General features: G+C 37.1%; 2 protein-coding genes across 4 annotated transcripts; one reads left to right on the plus strand and one right to left on the minus strand.

Annotated features, from left to right (window-relative positions):
* Window positions 1-1,597: 1,597 nt before the first annotated feature.
* LOC137136376 (inhibitor of nuclear factor kappa-B kinase subunit alpha-like) lies at window positions 1,598-8,798 on the minus strand. 3 transcript variants are annotated; one of them, XM_067521681.1, is made up of 22 exons: window positions 8,512-8,798; window positions 7,957-8,095; window positions 7,763-7,857; window positions 7,535-7,652; window positions 7,385-7,454; window positions 7,204-7,292; window positions 7,002-7,091; window positions 6,772-6,896; window positions 6,518-6,625; window positions 6,287-6,422; window positions 5,966-6,166; window positions 5,614-5,716; window positions 5,269-5,392; window positions 5,044-5,195; window positions 4,891-4,952; window positions 4,699-4,808; window positions 4,564-4,613; window positions 4,157-4,265; window positions 3,894-4,041; window positions 3,707-3,756; window positions 3,318-3,417; window positions 1,598-3,058 (listed from the first exon to the last, which is right to left on the minus strand). In XM_067521681.1, coding segments are annotated over exons 1-22 (2,268 nt in total). In that variant the 5' UTR covers window positions 8,514-8,798; the 3' UTR covers window positions 1,598-2,971. The 3 variants fall into 3 exon arrangements, with proteins under 3 accessions (XP_067377782.1, XP_067377789.1, XP_067377798.1); XM_067521688.1 differs by having other exon boundaries at window positions 7,957-8,100; XM_067521697.1 differs by lacking the exon at window positions 7,957-8,095.
* A 4,219-nt stretch (window positions 8,799-13,017) lies between these two features.
* plaua (plasminogen activator, urokinase a) lies at window positions 13,018-16,079 on the plus strand. Its single transcript, XM_067521744.1, has 11 exons — window positions 13,018-13,176; window positions 13,625-13,726; window positions 13,825-13,855; window positions 13,969-14,107; window positions 14,204-14,286; window positions 14,372-14,395; window positions 14,483-14,663; window positions 14,804-14,949; window positions 15,056-15,196; window positions 15,281-15,429; window positions 15,554-16,079. The coding sequence occupies exons 2-11, from the start codon at window positions 13,679-13,681 to the stop codon at window positions 15,746-15,748; spliced, it is 1,137 nt and encodes a 378-aa protein (XP_067377845.1). The 5' UTR covers window positions 13,018-13,176; window positions 13,625-13,678; the 3' UTR covers window positions 15,749-16,079.
* Window positions 16,080-16,712: the final 633 nt, after the last annotated feature.

The following is a 16,712-nucleotide window of genomic DNA, read 5'->3' on the forward strand; positions in this document are numbered from 1 at the left end:
CAGACTAAAAAACACAATAAATCATTTTTTAATCATAATTTTCTTATTTGGTCTCACACAGAGCTTGTCAGGTTGTTTTTGTGCAGTTTGGCCTCTTAACATGTTCAGTTTATTATCAGTAGCATGTAATGCAGCAGTGCTAAAACAATCTTTAATTTTAATTTTTTTTCTTTTGAATCTATGTGATACGTATGGTGAAACAATAGATTAGATTTGTTTCTAAAAAAAGGTCACATATGACAATGTACTACTAAAAAGCAAGGCAAACTGCCACGTGCAGCGCCGCATTTGGATGTGTCTGAAGCTTGGAGCTTGACTTCCCTACGTTTCTCCTACAAATGGGCGTTGAGCTTGTTTGGAGGTTCTAGCAGGGGAGCGCAGCTACTGGTATACCGAAGGATGTTCGTCCGGGGACTTCGTCCGCTGCCACCGAGCGCAGAGCTTCGGGAGGGACACACATGGATCCGTGAGGGAGGAAGGGGACACCCGCCTAGCCAGCCAGATCAGCCGAATCAACCCTAGCGATCAATGGGGTGACAGATGTCGCAGCCAGATCGCCCTCACATCCACCATGTACTAGGGTGACGGTCCACATTTATAGGGCTCCAGAAAACAACAATTTAATAGTATGGTGTCGAGCATAAAGCTTTTTGCCACAGCAGATACACTTCGCCCAGTATATTTAGACACGACAACGTGTTTTTTGACACAGTGAACTGGTATCGTTTTCTTTTCAGGGAGAAAGCGGTTTCCCATGATGTTTAGCGGCAGTATGGTAATATACCATGTATCTATTGGCCAGAACCAACCAATCACAAACGTTAGATCTTTATATTTTTCGATAGGTAAATTTTAATCCAATGTACGTAGTAAATGTGTCAAAAAAGATCAGTATGTTCCACGTAGTGTCCTAATGACAGTAAAAATTATTTCATATGGCATTTTTTTTTTAAATGAGACGCTGTTTACATTTTAGGGAATAAAACTGACTTATTTACATAACCCAAAGCATATTTTCCAAATGTATCTTGCTTTGAATTTCAAATAGATCTTGTTCTTAGCAATCTGCAAATACACAAGCTATCTTTCATGTACACTACTACTGTATGTGGGTGTATGTATACTTGTAATGTGTGGACCACAATGGAAAGAAACCTATCTATCGATCCCTAATGTTTCACCATACATATCAGATAGACGATTCAAATTGAAAAATGTAAACTAAAGATTGGGTTTAACAAACTGGCACTGCTGCATTACATGCTACAGGTAATAAACTAAACATGTCGGGAGGCCAAACTGCACAAAAACAACCTCACACGTTGTGTGTCAGACCAAAACCTCGCTTTTGGCAAACTAATTTAAAATTGTGATTACAAAAATTATTTGTTGTTTAGTCTGTTGAGCTGTTGACAGATAATGTGTGTACAAATTCTTGTAATAAAACTTGTGATGCACTTATTGATTTGTGCTTAATAGGGTAAAGATAGAGAGCATATCAAATAGCCAGTTAAAACCCCAAGCATGTTTTGAAGATTTTATGGAACCTCAAGTAAGTCCAACTGTAGCACCTGCAAATCTCCACAGACACATCCGCAAGAGGTTAACTTTTATTTAGGTTTAAGTGTCACATCAGCACAAATGGCAAAAACACATGTTTCAGCTATGCTTGTGTGCAACCATCCTTCAGTTTCATGATTGTGTCCTATTATCAACAACATAAGAGTCTATCCACATGTAGTTACCTGCAATCAGAGGTGGAGTCGTACTTGTCTCCACAACTTACTTCCTAATTAGGTGAATAATGTAAAAACAAAATTAAAATAATGTAGCCTACTATTGAAGTCTCAGAGTGGCATGTCTTCACATTTAACTGCCTGTAAGCATGAGCTTACTGTAATCTTTCTGTCCTCACTTTATTTTTGTCATATTGCATAGTATTGTCATGTATTGCAATATCTTATGCATGTTATACTGGTATGAATATATGCTGTTTTTGATTTCAGCAGCTCTCAAGAGAATTTCAAACCCTGAGACTTACAAACAAATCATTTCCTTTCTGTGTGCAAACAGTTGTCTGATTCAATAGATGAATGTAAATAACCAAATATTTACTATCCTTATAGGTTTTATATTTGAACAGAAAAACAGGTTAAAAGAAAATCCAGTTAAGCTACTTGGACAAAGAAAAACCTGGTATCTGGTCCATACATTTATAAAATGTATTCACATTTCATCATGCATTATTAGTCAGCAGCACTCTCTTCACTAATACCATTACTCATCAATATTACCATTAAAATAAGGTGACAGGTGAATTTAGCCTTTTAAATTCAAAAATACAATTAAAACATGAATAACTTATCACATCATGCTGTTTCAGATAGTTTTACAGCATTGCATGTATATAGTTGAGTGCAAAAGTTTGCATCCCTTTATTTTGAAACATCAAAAAGAATAAGACAAATATTACATTTAAGATTAAGAGTTAATTTATCAAGGGGATACAAACCTAACTATACTATAACTTTTTTCTTCTCAACCGCTTTTGTTACTTCAGATAATAAAATAACTATTGTACTGAATGTGCATTATTATTATTATTATTATTATTATTATTATTATTATTATTATTATTATATTATATTATTGTTTATGGTTAGGTTTGTATTCCCTTAAGAGTGACCAAACATAAAAAGGGATGCAAAGTTAACCTTAAGCCTAATATAAATTTTTTAAAGATGATTGTATTAGGTTTAAGGTCAACTTTGCATCCCTTTTTATATTGTATTTGTATGTGCATCAAATATTATATTTGAGAAAAAATTATTTGTTTTACTCTTTTTGCCATTTCAAAATATGATACAAACATTTGCACCAAAGTGTACATAGGACACAGTACAGAACTGCAAAGCTGACAAATAGTTTAGCTGATAAGGCACATGTTTACAGAAGATTGTGTATCTTAGCATCATAAAGCTGAGTCTTTGGTCAGTTTCTGCAGCTTCCTAGGTTGAGCGTTCACTGCTTCGTACTGAGTCCAGCTCCAGTCCTGATCCTGAGCGAGAGAACAAACATTTGAAAGCACCAGATCTACACAACATTTGCTTAGGAGAAAGAAAAAAGACAATAAACAACATATATAATGAATATATACAGTATTTGGTGGTTAACTAATAATATCACTTACAAGTACAAGTGATGTGCTTTCTGGAAAGCAATTCGACAGTAATGTATGAGTAAAAGTTTATATATGAATTGTTACTCTAATGCAGGATTAGTGCATGAACACTGTCTTTCATTACTTTTTCCCATACCATGGCACTGTGGTCCATCTCCTGGGTGGCATCTTGCAGCAGAGAAGTTAGTTGACTCAGATAATGCTGATTCTCATCCAGCAACTGATGGACACTTTCACTGAGAGACAAGAGACTTAAACTGATTGCATGTTTTTATTTTTGGGTCATTCAAGACAGTAGGAATCCTTTTTCTGGATTTTACTAGACTTTGATCTGCATATGGTGACTTACTGTGGGAGTTTTGTCATTTTTTTAAGAGATCATTCAACTCATTCTGCGCAGTGTATAATTAAACCCTTCTTAAGTGCAGTTAAGCAAATGATAAAGAAACACACACAATTTGTAATATATAGTGAACTCTAGTGGTCAAGCTTGTGATTGAGGATTATAATTTGAACAGATCTTACCTGTCAGTAGATTGTTGCATGAGTGATTGTGATGAAGTACTGCTCTGGGCCTGAATGCACAGCAACATACTGAATCAGTTGCAGTGTATTTGAGTAGTACATTCAACTTTATTTTACAGCCTCAAGTTCGTAAAACATTGCTAATAGCTTAGAATATTTTCTGTAGCACAATGTCTTATGTACTCACATAGGCAATCTTAAGCAGGTACCAAAACTCCTTTTGCCGCTTCATTTGCATCTGCATCACTGCCGCCTCTGCAGTTTTTATGTTGTCTACTGCGCTTTCCAATTTAGGGAATAAATCCACTATGCGTTGCTTACACACCAGAATTGTACTGCAAAAACAGAAAGATGGGAAAAACCACAAATTAAACACTGTAAAATGCTACCTTAGTTGTTCTCATATTTGCATATTTGTGTGGGCTTTTGTGTAGACTACACTTTATTTACCTCAGGTGAGAGTACAAGTCTTTCAACACTCTGTCCTGGTTCTGAACTGTTTGAAGTATGGTCTTCACCATATCTGAGCTGTCACTGTAGCCATGTGGAGGGTCAGGACCTGTACACACTCTTATTATTATTATATTATTATATATTATGTAATGGGTAAAAAACAATAATTTACCCAAACACGCCAGTCTACTGTTCACATTCACAACTTTGCTTACTAAATTTTTATTCAAACACTATGTATTTATTCACTGAAAATTCCAGAAATACGCTAAACTGTATTAATGACAACTGTTCAATCCTCACTGTAACAGGCTATCAATAAAATCATAGAAACAAAACAAAGCAAAACTAAAAACAGGATCTCCTACAACTCATTTTTACTATTTTATGTCATTGATACTGACTTTTGCATTTAGCTTTCAGTTGCTTGTAGAGTTCAATAGCCTTTTCCTCACTGAAAAAAAAAAGAAAGAGTTAACTTGTGTATACCAGTTATTTTAAGGAAGTGATTATACTTTAACTATTACAGAGATACTGACAGCTGTTCCATTACATCTCCTTGTTTCCTGGCAAATGGACTCCTCTGTAGCTCCACAATCTCAGAGTGTAGAGCCACTATCTCCTCATCCAGATACCCCACATCTGCAACCTACAGAAAAAACGCCCTTAGCATAACGCTAAACAATGTAGTTGCAAGTAAATTTGTGTAGAACTACTGGAAAATGTCCCACCTTTGTAAAACCATCAGCCTTCTCTTCATTATCCTGCCACGTCTTAAGCATTTTTTCTGAAGCTTCACAAAGACAGCAGGCAGTTTACTTAAGGCTACAGCAAGGATTTCCAACTACTGCATAGATCTCATTACCAGGTTTACATCTACTCACAGATGCCAGTGTGTCTCTGTTTGATGTATTGCTCAAGGTCATGCTGGATGCTGGTCTTAAAGAATGAAAGTTTGGCACGTAGCCGCTGTGACTGGGAGAACAGCAGGTTCTTGTATCGTGTTAAGGTGGTATTGTAACGCAGCAGACTCAACCTATATAGACACACACAACGTGAGGATGTGCCACTGTGTGAATATATGCATATCTGTGTGGTTATCCACCTACATGGCCGCCCTCTGTCCCTGGTACAGACGAATGTAGTCCTCTTTCAGGCCACAGATGTAGCTGACTGCTTCCCCCCACACCTTTCTCAGCGCAGACAATGGGAGCTGTGTCTTAGTCTCTCTGACTAGTTCACAAAAGACATGATTCCCACTTATACACCAAATTCGGAGATGTCCTATAACATTCCAAGTATCTGGAATTAAACTATCCGTTTCCAAACTTGCATTCTGTCAATAACGTTCAAAGCTAAAATTAAACCTTCCAGAAAACAGCAGCAAACACAACTGTTGAATAGTAACTTTTACAACTTAGTTTTACAACTCAGTGTAAAGACAAAGGTCTAACCTATGAAGTTAACACTGTCAGGCAGAGGTCTGGCAGTCAGTGCCCCAGAGTACTTGGTCAGACTCCTATCAAACAGGAAAACAATGGAAGTGTCCCAGCCTCGCTGAGAACAGAAAACAAAATCATTGTGCATACTTTAGTGTGTGTTATTAGAGGTTACGTCAATGTTAAAAACAAAGTCTTCAGTAGACAGCAAAATTTGCTGATGCATATTCTTTCACAGAATCCAAAAAGGCTCAACTCCATGCATGCCATCTTACAATAAAACTAATTCTTCACTGCTGTGTATTTACTTGTGGTTGGGTGTGTTATACATCAGAAATTTTTGCCTATGTGTTTCTGTCCCACATACCAGTCCCTCTGGCAGACAGTGTGCGGGTGGTCTGCGTGGGTCCAGGGAGATTCCCGTCTCCAGCAGCAGCTCCTGACTCAGCGGGGAGATGTGTGTCTTAGTGTGTGTCTCCAGGCGAAGCTGCAGGGAATGTAAACTCTCCTCAGCACCCAAAACCAGGGATTGCAGCTGGGCTGACGTCATGTCTAACACATGAATCACCTGAATAATGATGTGCAAAATGAGAGGTTTCCTCTGGTCAAGCTGCACATATAAAACCACAAAGTGCTCAAAAAGCCATTTAAGTAAGTATAAAACACAGACCCTGTTCTTATTACTAACCTTCATGTTGAGAATATAATGTAAGGTGGTGTAACAGTAGGGCTTGTTAGTATCAGGATCTAGCCCTCCACCACGTGTTGCAGAGTCCCACAGTAACAGCATCTGGAGGAGAGACTCAACTGGTTCCAGAAGTGGCCTATGTAAATATAAACACACCTATGCAAATTAGAATGACACAAAGGGATGCTTGACTGGCACTGTGGGTACTAAGAAATGTCTTTTTGTCTCTACCTGCTGAGATTGTTGGGATATGGGAGATGTGTGGAGAATCTGACTTCTCCATTCATGTCCTCCACTGCCATGATGTCTTTGGGTCCTTTGTTCTTGACTTTACTCAACCTACAATAGCAAACAAATGTGCAATCAGAGAAAATGTAAATAGTGCCAGAGACTAGAACAAGTGTTCCAAAAATTCCAAAAAAATTAGTACATTCTCGCTTTACTTTGGCTCCTGAGGGAAAATGTTTGCCACTATGTTAACTCACCACTGTACAGGCTGCATGTGGTGTAAAAAGGGCCGAAAGCCACAAGTACATTCAAAGATTACTGTCCCAAAGCTCCAGTAGTCCACTGTTACAGTGTAGGGCTTACTCTCAAACAGCTCTGGAGCCTGGCACATATGCAGATAATACATTTTACAAGTCTTGACTGTTGACATTTGTTCAAAAGAGAAAACATTACTTGCAAAACAATGCATATGTTATGCAAAACGTACCAGATACTGGAGAGTTCCAACAAAAGATGTACAGAGACTGCCCTGATCTAGGTCTTTTGCATAACCCAGATCTATTATTTTATGGACAAGCTGTTGAAAAAAAGCATTTTTATAATGAGATCAAGGTACAGAATAATATATAATATGTGGAATTCCAGATTACACAGGGTGTAGGCATGTACAAATAAGAGAGATAGTTCACCTTTCCACCAATCTCCTGCAGAACTATATTCTCAGGCTTTAGGTCTCTATGAATTATCTTATTTTCATGGAGATACTGGATACCAGAACCTATATTGTAAAAATATTCCATATGTGTTTTCCTTCAACATGTGACACCAGTGGATTTCTTAAATCAAAGTGAAAGCTGAGCAAAACTTTACCGATGTCACTGAGCAGCAAGAGGACTTCACTCTCCTTTAGCCCACAGCAGTTTTCTGGTTTATTCAACACCTAAATGAAGTAGAGAATGAGGTTAATAGTGCAAAGTGGAAGAAATTGTTTAGGGTCGTTATTAATTACCCATGAGGTACCTTGCGCAGGTCTCCTCTTGAGCAGTACTCCATTGACAATAGAGGTAGGTCATTTAAAGAAATGGAGCTCAACTCCTCTGGAACTTCTCTTGCCTGAACAACATTTACATGGCTTAATCTATAACAGAAAAAAAGGCAAACATACAGTGATGGCTTAACAAGAATAAAGCATGTAATGATACTGTAATGAAGCTACTTTGAGAACACAAGCAGAAGATTTACACTCACTTTTTCATGATCTGGATCTCTCTGCTCCACCGGTCTTTGTTCTTGGAGTTTAGCTCCAAGCGGCAAAGTTTCACAGCGATCTTCTCCCCTGATTCCTGCGCCGAACACAGACAGGAAATAAAACCAAGTCAAGGAAACATCTGCATCTAGAGTTTATGTTCTCCTTGGTGTACAAGTGGATGCCAAAAACGTACAAGGTGCTGGTACAGGTAGACGTGCCCAAAGCCTCCCATCCCAAGTCTTTCCTTCATCTCCCAAGAGCCACACAGCTGGCTCTGTCTAAATGCAGTCCGATCCATAGTGTGTGGACAACAGAGGTAGTCTGCAAAGGACCTCAGCTATAAAGAAAATAAACTGTCACTGTCCAGAAACATTACGGATTACACCAGAACTCCTCACCAATGTTTCCGTTATTCATTCATACACTTACACATGTATCGAGTAGATACCAGCAGGGGAAACGGTTTTACATTTGAAGAAAATCACAAAGGTTAATGTTAACACATTGAATTCTAACATATATTTTCACTTTTTCACTATAGATGTTTAAAGCATTTTTATATAGATTATCAATATCCCATTGGAGGTTGGTAATGTAAACCTTTCTGAAAATAGCGTTAATCTGTTGGTGCCACAGTCATCTAAACCCATTAAGTGTTATGGGACTGTCCCCGTTAGGTCGCAGGAAGTCGGACAACCTGACCTTGTTAATAAAAGGTGCATTAAACCACGTGTCATTATAAACTCACATGTGCAGGAGGTCACGCTGGGAAGATGGTCATGAGCTTACTTCGGATGTCAGAACATTGTTGCTTCAGAGTTAGCCGCCCGTGTTGTTTACGGTTCGTTTTCCTGCTAAGTGTAGCAGCCAGAAGGTTAAACCGACGAACTTAAACCTTCACCAGGAACAGTCCCCCAAATGCAAATTTTAAGTCAAATTTTGTGTTACGTTTTGATGTAGTTTTAGGTGAAAAGCTGGAGCTAAGGAGCCATAGCTGGACATGCACAAAGTGAAAGTATTAAACTATAACATGCAGGCGTGGCTTCTGCGCATGCGTATGCACCTCTGGCGGCCTACTCCTCTGTGTTAGGGAATTCCCACCTGCCCCCATGTAAACTGCATGATAAAATCATAATGAGGGGTTTAAAATAAACTACAAAAGATTTCTTTCATTTTACTGTAAAATCAAAAGGGTCCATGGTTATCTGAGTCAAAACTTCCAAAACATTGACAAAGTCTCAATTTGGCTACTAGATGGCGCCAAATACACAGCTTTCAGTCATCATATATTCCTTTACAGCAGGGGTTCTCAACTCAACAATTTGGCTGTAGTCTATAGTTTTTTTTACTTTAAAAGAAGTGTCGGATACCCTTTTTTAAAAGCTGGTTTTGCAAGCTCAATTTTAAATTGGTTTTGTTAAACTGCTAAATGTCTTGTGACCTCACATTATAATTATTGCATTTTCATATTACATGCAAAGGTAATGAGGTTGTTTTGTTCCAGCAGACTTAAATTCCATACAATGCAGCCTTTTTTCTGTTGTTTCAAGAGGATTATCCCACCGTTTTATATAATCTAGTAATATAATCTAGGTCGTAAGTTTAGATGTACAGCAGGGCTTCTCAACTCATCTATTCAGGTGCCTCTGCTCTGCTTGTTTTCCAACTAACGCACGATCACAGACAGGAGGATTTAAGGTGAAGGGAGACACATTGTGATTTGCAGTGCAACATTAGCTTAAGTGTAACTGTAATTGAAACATAATTGTATTCAACAATTATTTGTAAAAGCAGAAGAAAATACTTGACTCAGTTCTATGGATAATTGCTTTTTTTGTCAGGTGGTCTAAAATGTCCTGTTAATGAGGTTTCTCAAGACTATCAAACAGAAAATAAAAAACTAATGTCTCATTAGGAGTAAAACTCATACCATTATGTTACAGAGATAAAATAAACTGTGTTTTTAATCACTATTATTGTTTTATGGACTAAATGATTGGTGATTGTGCAATAGATTATCTTAAGTAACAGAAATTAGACTTGATGGGGAAAAAAACTTCTGACGTTACAGTCGACTCTGGGAAATGTTTGTTCAGTGAGGAAATGTAACACTGTGGTGATGATTTTAAAATTATAAGGGCTGATGTAATGCTGTTATTAGTAACAATGAACCAACATTTATTGCAACTGTGTGAACAACCTCTTTAAATCAGATTATTAAGGAATTAAAATTTCATTCATTGTCATTGCATAGAAAATGTTATTTCCTTTGTGATTTTTATTTTATTATATATTTTATTTATTACTTCTTCTACAACAGTCAGTGCAATTTGTATCTGCAGACTATCAAGATGAAGGTGAATCTATACAGAATTTTTGAACCTGGTGATAACAATAGCGTGAGAATTAAAGAAGTGAAATGTATGTGTGCAGAACATCTGTTTTTTGTTTTATAAGGAAGGAAAGGAATTGTCTTTTATTTTAGTACACTGAAACAGAGACGCAGACAGGAAAACGAGAAAAAAACACATTGCATCTAAAGTCAGTATAGTGTTGAGTCCTTGAGGTGATTAATGAATTGTTTGACATGTGAAAACAAAGGAATGATTTTATAGGATTTACACATTAATTAAAACACACATTTCTGTACATCAGATAAAAGTAGAAAATAGACATGAATCATTGTTTCTCTCTGTGGGCTTTCATTTCTGTTTTTCTCCTTCCTTCTCTAAACTGATGTCAGTGTGTTTCGTATGTGCAACCTTGCACAGAAATACAAACGCTACTACATGTAAAATACCTACTATCCTAATTAAGTAGAAGAATGATGCAACTGTGTTTACCACATACAAACACTTTCATTATGAATGCATTCATTTGGGCTGGAAAAAAAGGTTGACTGACCCTTGTACAATAGCAGCAGTAAAAATGCAACACCCTTTTCCCATGGCCTTCTTAAAAAATACATTATATATTGTTTTACATGATCATGTATGCACACACTGGGTGATTGGAAATGCCCTTTTTAGTGTTTTTACGTGAAATTGTTTTCTGCTTTAAGCTTAATTTATATTCCACTTGTTACAGTATATTAAAGATGATTGTGAATAAAAAGCAAAATGGTGCAGATCAAAAATATCAAAATAAACATTTATTTAATTAAAAAAACACTCTGCGAGCAACTGCGTCATTTGTCTGTTTTTCTTTGTAAAAACAAAACATGTCATCTGTTCACAGTTTGAGGTGTGCTAGAAAATATCATTACAGTGTCTCAGCCCTGTTGGGCAGCTGGAGAAGAATGTGTCAGAAGTGTATAGTAGGAAGATACCAGGAACTTGTAGGATAGTTTGGTGGGTAACGACAGGACTGGAATGTGGGAGGCAAAGTATTTGAGACAAAATAACGAAATCAAACAAACAGGTTGCAGATGGCTTTGACCACAGATATCCTGGGATTCCCTGCATTGGGTAATTTTTGTCTAACATGTAGTTCTTTTTTTGGTAAAACACCTGTAATGCAGGTGAAATAGACTTCAATCGTTGAAGACAGTTAGAGTCAATAAATGAATTACTTATTGTGTGCTGTAGAGCTGTTTCATGCTTCCTGACTTGGCATCATGCTTGTTGTACGTGTTCATCCTCCTCCTGTGAATGTAGTTCACAATGCCTAAAACAAAGGTGTCATATCTGAGTACTGTGACCATCAGAAAGGAGGAAATGTTAGTAATACTAGCTTTAAAGTAATTGATGATGTAATTTAATGGGGGAGATGTGAGAAATCCCCATGCACAATTCCCAACAATGCCTTTTGTTTAAGGTTTAAGGTTTTGTTAAATTATTAATACAAGATGTGAAAGAAATCTTGTCTGAAAATCCAGCTGCTCAGTTATCCAAACCAGATATATTAGTAAAGAGGTTGATTAAATACACTCATGTGGTAAAACTTAATTCTTTCAAGTTTCAGGAATATATTTCAAGTGGTCAGTTATTCCGAAACCGCTGTCTGCAGCAGGTTGATGTATCAGGTTGATGACTCACGGGATGTATGAGTCAGTATTGTAGTGTATGCAATGCTACTAAACAACAAACAAAGACAGATAACTTCATCAAAACATCTTGATTTGTACTTTTACTTTTTTGTGTGCTTTACATGTATTAGTGAAAATAAACAGGTTTCTAGACATGGATGTCTTTATTTGGACATTTTAATGTGTAACATATACATTAAACATAATTTAAATAGAACTGTTTTTACAAGTTGCTGCACAAGTTAAAGCAGGGTAACAAAAAACCTACAATAAAGCACCTTCGAATAGATAAATTGCATTTTAAAACTGCATTTACAAACTAAAAGCTGATTCAAACATACCGTAAGTAACCATAACACATGTGGCAAACTGACATCACAAGATTACAGAGCACTTGGTAAAAGCTGTGCAGCTGCATTCCGTGTCAGCTGTGAATGATGACTGTTGTTTGGGATGGGACCAGAATATAATGCAATACAGAATTCCAGACATTAAGGAAATTCAGGAATGTGGTGCTGAATGATTTGGACTTGTAGGTGGACCTACATGCTAGTCATTGTCATGTTTACCAATATTACTACATCCCTAATGTTATTTCTTTAAAAATAAATCTAAAATAAGAAGTATTCTCAGCTTACAGTATTTTAACAAGTGTAAGAATCCCGATCCTCTGTGAAAAAGAGGCATTGAGGTTTCCTTTAAAATATTGATACAGATGCACAAAATGACAATATCAAGACCCAGTTTAATCCAGGTTTTAGTGATGCATGGGGCTAAGAAAATACAGTATATACATATATGCAACATTACCAGGAATGCTGTATTTACTTTCACAGCTTCTTGAGGGAAATTTAACTGTATTAAAAATGTAAAGTAAAGGATCATGTTGTCTTAATATTTTAGCACTAAATCGTTGTTTATATACTTCTTTTTGCTGTGTTCAAAGTATGAATTTCAAATCTGTCCTTCTATCTCTAAATGGGATTTATTTCTGTATCCACATCTGCAGCATCTTACCAATTTTGGACATATTGTCACATATTGTCATATTGTCTGAACAGTGCTTTAAGAGGAATAAGGGCGGTTGAGGGTGTTTAGTGTGAATTTTACAGGACGTGACAAATTCTTTGGTCAAGGCTTTACAGCTCAGTAATACGATGATGAGTTATGTTTTCACATGTTCTCATAAACCACTCCCACCAACCTCTGTGTTTTTAAATGGGAGGGCAACACAAGAAAGATCACAAATTCATCACCAGGAGAGACAAGAGCGTGAGTCGAAGTCATCCCACAGCACAGGTGCATATCAGAGGATACTCTGAGGAGATAATAGTCACTCCAGTTAAGAGAAGAAACTTCTTCAGGACTGTACATTTGGACAGAAAGGTAAACAGCTCTAAGAAACCTTCCTCCACTGTGACTTTCAGCTAAATGTTACAGCACATGTCTTGTTCACTTTCTGTATGATAACAATGGTTAAAATCTCAGGCTAAAATTTCAATCATAAATTTAATGCCAAGTGCCACAATTATCAACTGTTTGAACTTTGTGCACTGCAACATGAATGTGATATTGCAATGTGCGCATGCAGATTTCAGGTAATCTAAATTGATAGTGGATTCAGTGTTCAGAGTACACACAGTTAAAATGCTCTATCTACTGATCTCACATTAAAACAAACACTGTTTACAATCATACTTTAAACTAGATACAGAATTCACATTAGTCACATCTTGTTTCTGTTCTGTCATGTGCTTAAAGATAAACTCCGTATAAGGTCAGAGGAGTTTTCAGAAGTCTTATGTTCCATTTCTGTTTTATTTTTTATTCTCAGTCTTTTCACGGACAAAAATAAAGAAGTAAATAAGAAGTAAAACCAGAAGTAAAGATGAACTTCTTTCTCACCCTCGTCCTTGCAGCATTCAGTGTCAGCATGGTAAGCCACAATATGAGGAAGTTAACCTTAGCCTAATATGCCAGTGTTGAGAGTTTTATAAATCTGTTTGACTGAATGTTTGTTTGTTCTTCTCTCAGGCTTTTTCACGACGGTCTAAACTGACAGAGGGTAAGTCAGCTGTACAGGCAACATACACCATACTTACATACATCTTATTTTCTTTTATCTTCCATAGTTAGCATTAAATGCTTTATATTTTCTCTTTGATTTGTTATCTCCAGATACATGTCAGTATCAGGATGGGAGCAGTTACAGGGGACATGTTTCCGTATCAGCATATGGCAACAAATGTCTCAACTGGAGCCAGTTAAGAAACCCTTGGGATGCTTCAAATGGCATTGGTAATCACAGATACTGCAGGTATGCTAGATATTAGATTTTTGAGATATCTTAGAAAGTAGATATAAAACATCTATTTTTAGTGAAACATATAGTAATACTGCTCTTAAACCCTAGAAATCCTGACCACGGTTTGATGCCATGGTGCTACGTCCGAAGGCAAAGGAGACTTGTGAGAGAATTCTGCGATATTCCGAAATGTAAGACTGAGGTTTAAAATTCTAACATTTCAAAATAGTTTGATTCAGATTTTGTTAATGTCCCCTATTTTCTGCTCCCATACAGGTCCTTCAATTCATATGGATACGGGTAGTTATATTGTTTATATACATTTTTCACAGTGGCATCATGTGAAGTGACTATTATTTAGCACTCACGTCCTGTTTGTTCCTGCAGAGCTGACATGTGGTGAGAGGTCCGAGCGGAGGCAGCATAAAGTTGTGGGTGGTTCATTCACACCCATAGAATCCCTCCCATGGGTGGCTGCTATCTTTAATCGCGACTATGGTTTCCTCTGTGGCGGCTCCCTCATTGCACCTTGCTGGGTTCTCACTGCTGCACACTGCTTCGATAAAGGGTGAGAAAAAATGCAAACACAGAAAACTCAGCATACCATCATTTCCTTTACCGCACTTGATGTTAGTACGACTCGATGTAATGTGTTTTTGCACCTCTGTGTGTGAGGGTGTTAAGCATTTTTGTTTGGCATTTGTTCAGTGATGAGAAAAATGTCAGGACGTTTTCTGTATACCTGGGGAAGACTGCTATCAATGAAACACATGCTCACACGGAGCAGAGCTTCAGTGTGGAAAAACTTATCATCCACTCAGATTTCAATGAGGACAACTACAATAATGACATAGGTGAGAACAAACATCATTGTATGTGCATAGGAGAGAGAAGGCAAAAGAACTTGGTGTGTGATTTGTGTACATGCAGGACTCAAAGTTGTTTTTCTTTATGTTTCAGCACTATTGAAGATCAAAAGCAAAAATGGAGGATGTGCAGTGAAGTCAGCGTCTGCACGGACAGTATGTCTTCCTCCATTACACACAAAACTTCCTGCCGGATTTCAATGCAGCATCGCAGGATTTGGGAAGGAGAAATACGGTAAAGAGAGTAGAACCTGTAAACTTTATATTTATGACTGATGTTTCAGCCACTTCAGTGATTCTTGCAATGTATTGTCTGCAGAGTCATGGCATTACTCACAGTACCTAAAACAGGGCGAAGTCAAACTGCTCTCCCAAACTCAATGTAATAATAAATTGTACTACGAAGATCGCATCAGTGAAAACATGATCTGTGCTGGGAGCCCCGACTGGAGCACCGATGCCTGCAAGGTGAGCAAATGACCCAGTATGTGTGCATATGTGCACGGGGATGAGGACTTTCAAAGAGCCCAGTAAACAACTTCATATGACTGGATCCTTTTGTCATGCTTTCTATTGTTTCCTCTTGTCACAGGGTGACTCTGGTGGTCCACTGGTGTGTGGTGCGGGAGGCCGCATGTTTCTGTTTGGGATTGTAAGTTGGGGTGAAGGTTGTGCCAAAGAGAATAAACCAGGTGTTTACACGCAGGTCACCAACTACAACAAGTGGATTGCATCGAAAACACGTCTCCCCAGATATACAGAAGGAATAATGTATCCCAGAAAGTGAATGTGTGCTACTGTGCAAGCTCTTCATGTATGCAAGCATGTTCAGATGTTTCAGGTTTGGTGTAATGTGAAGCAGTTAGGTTTTGCTTTTAATGCACAAAGGTGCCCTCAAAACAGTTTTGAGTTTATTTTATTTATTTTACTGTATTTAGTGTATAATAGTTGTTTCTTTAATAGTTGCTGTTCACACCAACATTGTTTTTTAAGCCATTATGCTATTATGAAGGATATTTATTACTTATTAAAATGTACATTTTATTGTATTTCATTTGTAGAAGGCTGGTCCTACTTTTGAACATTTTAAAATAATAAATAAAAAATTTTGGATTACATTTTCTCTCGCTCTCTCTCTCGCTCTCTCTCTAACACACACACTTATATCCAATTTTTGGAGAAGATTTAAACTGTTTCTGGTACTAAGGTTTTATTTTATTTTATTTATTTATTAAACTGCACATTATGGGCAATCTTAAATTATACACTGGAGGGCACTGGTGTGTAAAAATGACTTTCAGGCAGCTCAGTGTAAATAACATGGAACATTTCAGTATTAGCTTTACATTTAGATGCTTTTATACAAAGACACCTAAAAGTGAGGTTCAAATTCTACTCTAAAGAGAAAACGTTAAAAGCAAAGTGCCTTAAGAAGAAATGAAACAATCGAAGACTTCATCCACCCTTTTAGACTTTTTAGAGACTGTAATTCAATCATGTGTGTTTGGAGCATTTTTGAGATATTAATTAGTAGAGCAGGACATCGCAGTTCATTTTAAATGCCATAAATCATATTATTAATGCTAAAGAAAAATCTACAGTGTGACGTTTGCCAATGTTTAAAATTTCTTTTTTAGATTAAATCAGATTTGCTTGAGCATTTCTATGAATTATGCCCCCCAACCCTTTAATAAATGGTAAGCAGCAGATTTATCTTCAAGGTTTTGAAAGATTTTCACAACTTTTAATTT

The sequence above is a fragment of the Channa argus genome, chromosome 1 (assembly GCF_033026475.1).
Source record: "Channa argus isolate prfri chromosome 1, Channa argus male v1.0, whole genome shotgun sequence".
Lineage (NCBI taxonomy): Eukaryota > Metazoa > Chordata > Actinopteri > Anabantiformes > Channidae > Channa > Channa argus.

What these genes read in the sequence shown, in the direction of transcription:
- LOC137136376 (XM_067521681.1), bottom strand. An exon ending in TTGGAACTCTCCAGTATCTG is followed by an intron (nt 6,897 to 7,001) that starts GTACGTTTTGCA and finishes CATATGTGCCAG; the next exon opens with GCTCCAGAGCTGTTTGAGAG. An exon ending in ATTATATTCTCAACATGAAG is followed by an intron (nt 6,167 to 6,286) that starts GTTAGTAATAAG and finishes ATCATTATTCAG; the next exon opens with GTGATTCATGTGTTAGACAT.
- plaua (XM_067521744.1), top strand. Translation starts at nt 13,679, where the DNA reads ATGAACTTCTTTCTCACCCTCGTCCTTGCAGCATTCAGTGTCAGCATG. An exon ending in ACGGTCTAAACTGACAGAGG is followed by an intron (nt 13,856 to 13,968) that starts GTAAGTCAGCTG and finishes TGTTATCTCCAG; the next exon opens with ATACATGTCAGTATCAGGAT. An exon ending in ATTCTGCGATATTCCGAAAT is followed by an intron (nt 14,287 to 14,371) that starts GTAAGACTGAGG and finishes GCTCCCATACAG; the next exon opens with GTCCTTCAATTCATATGGAT.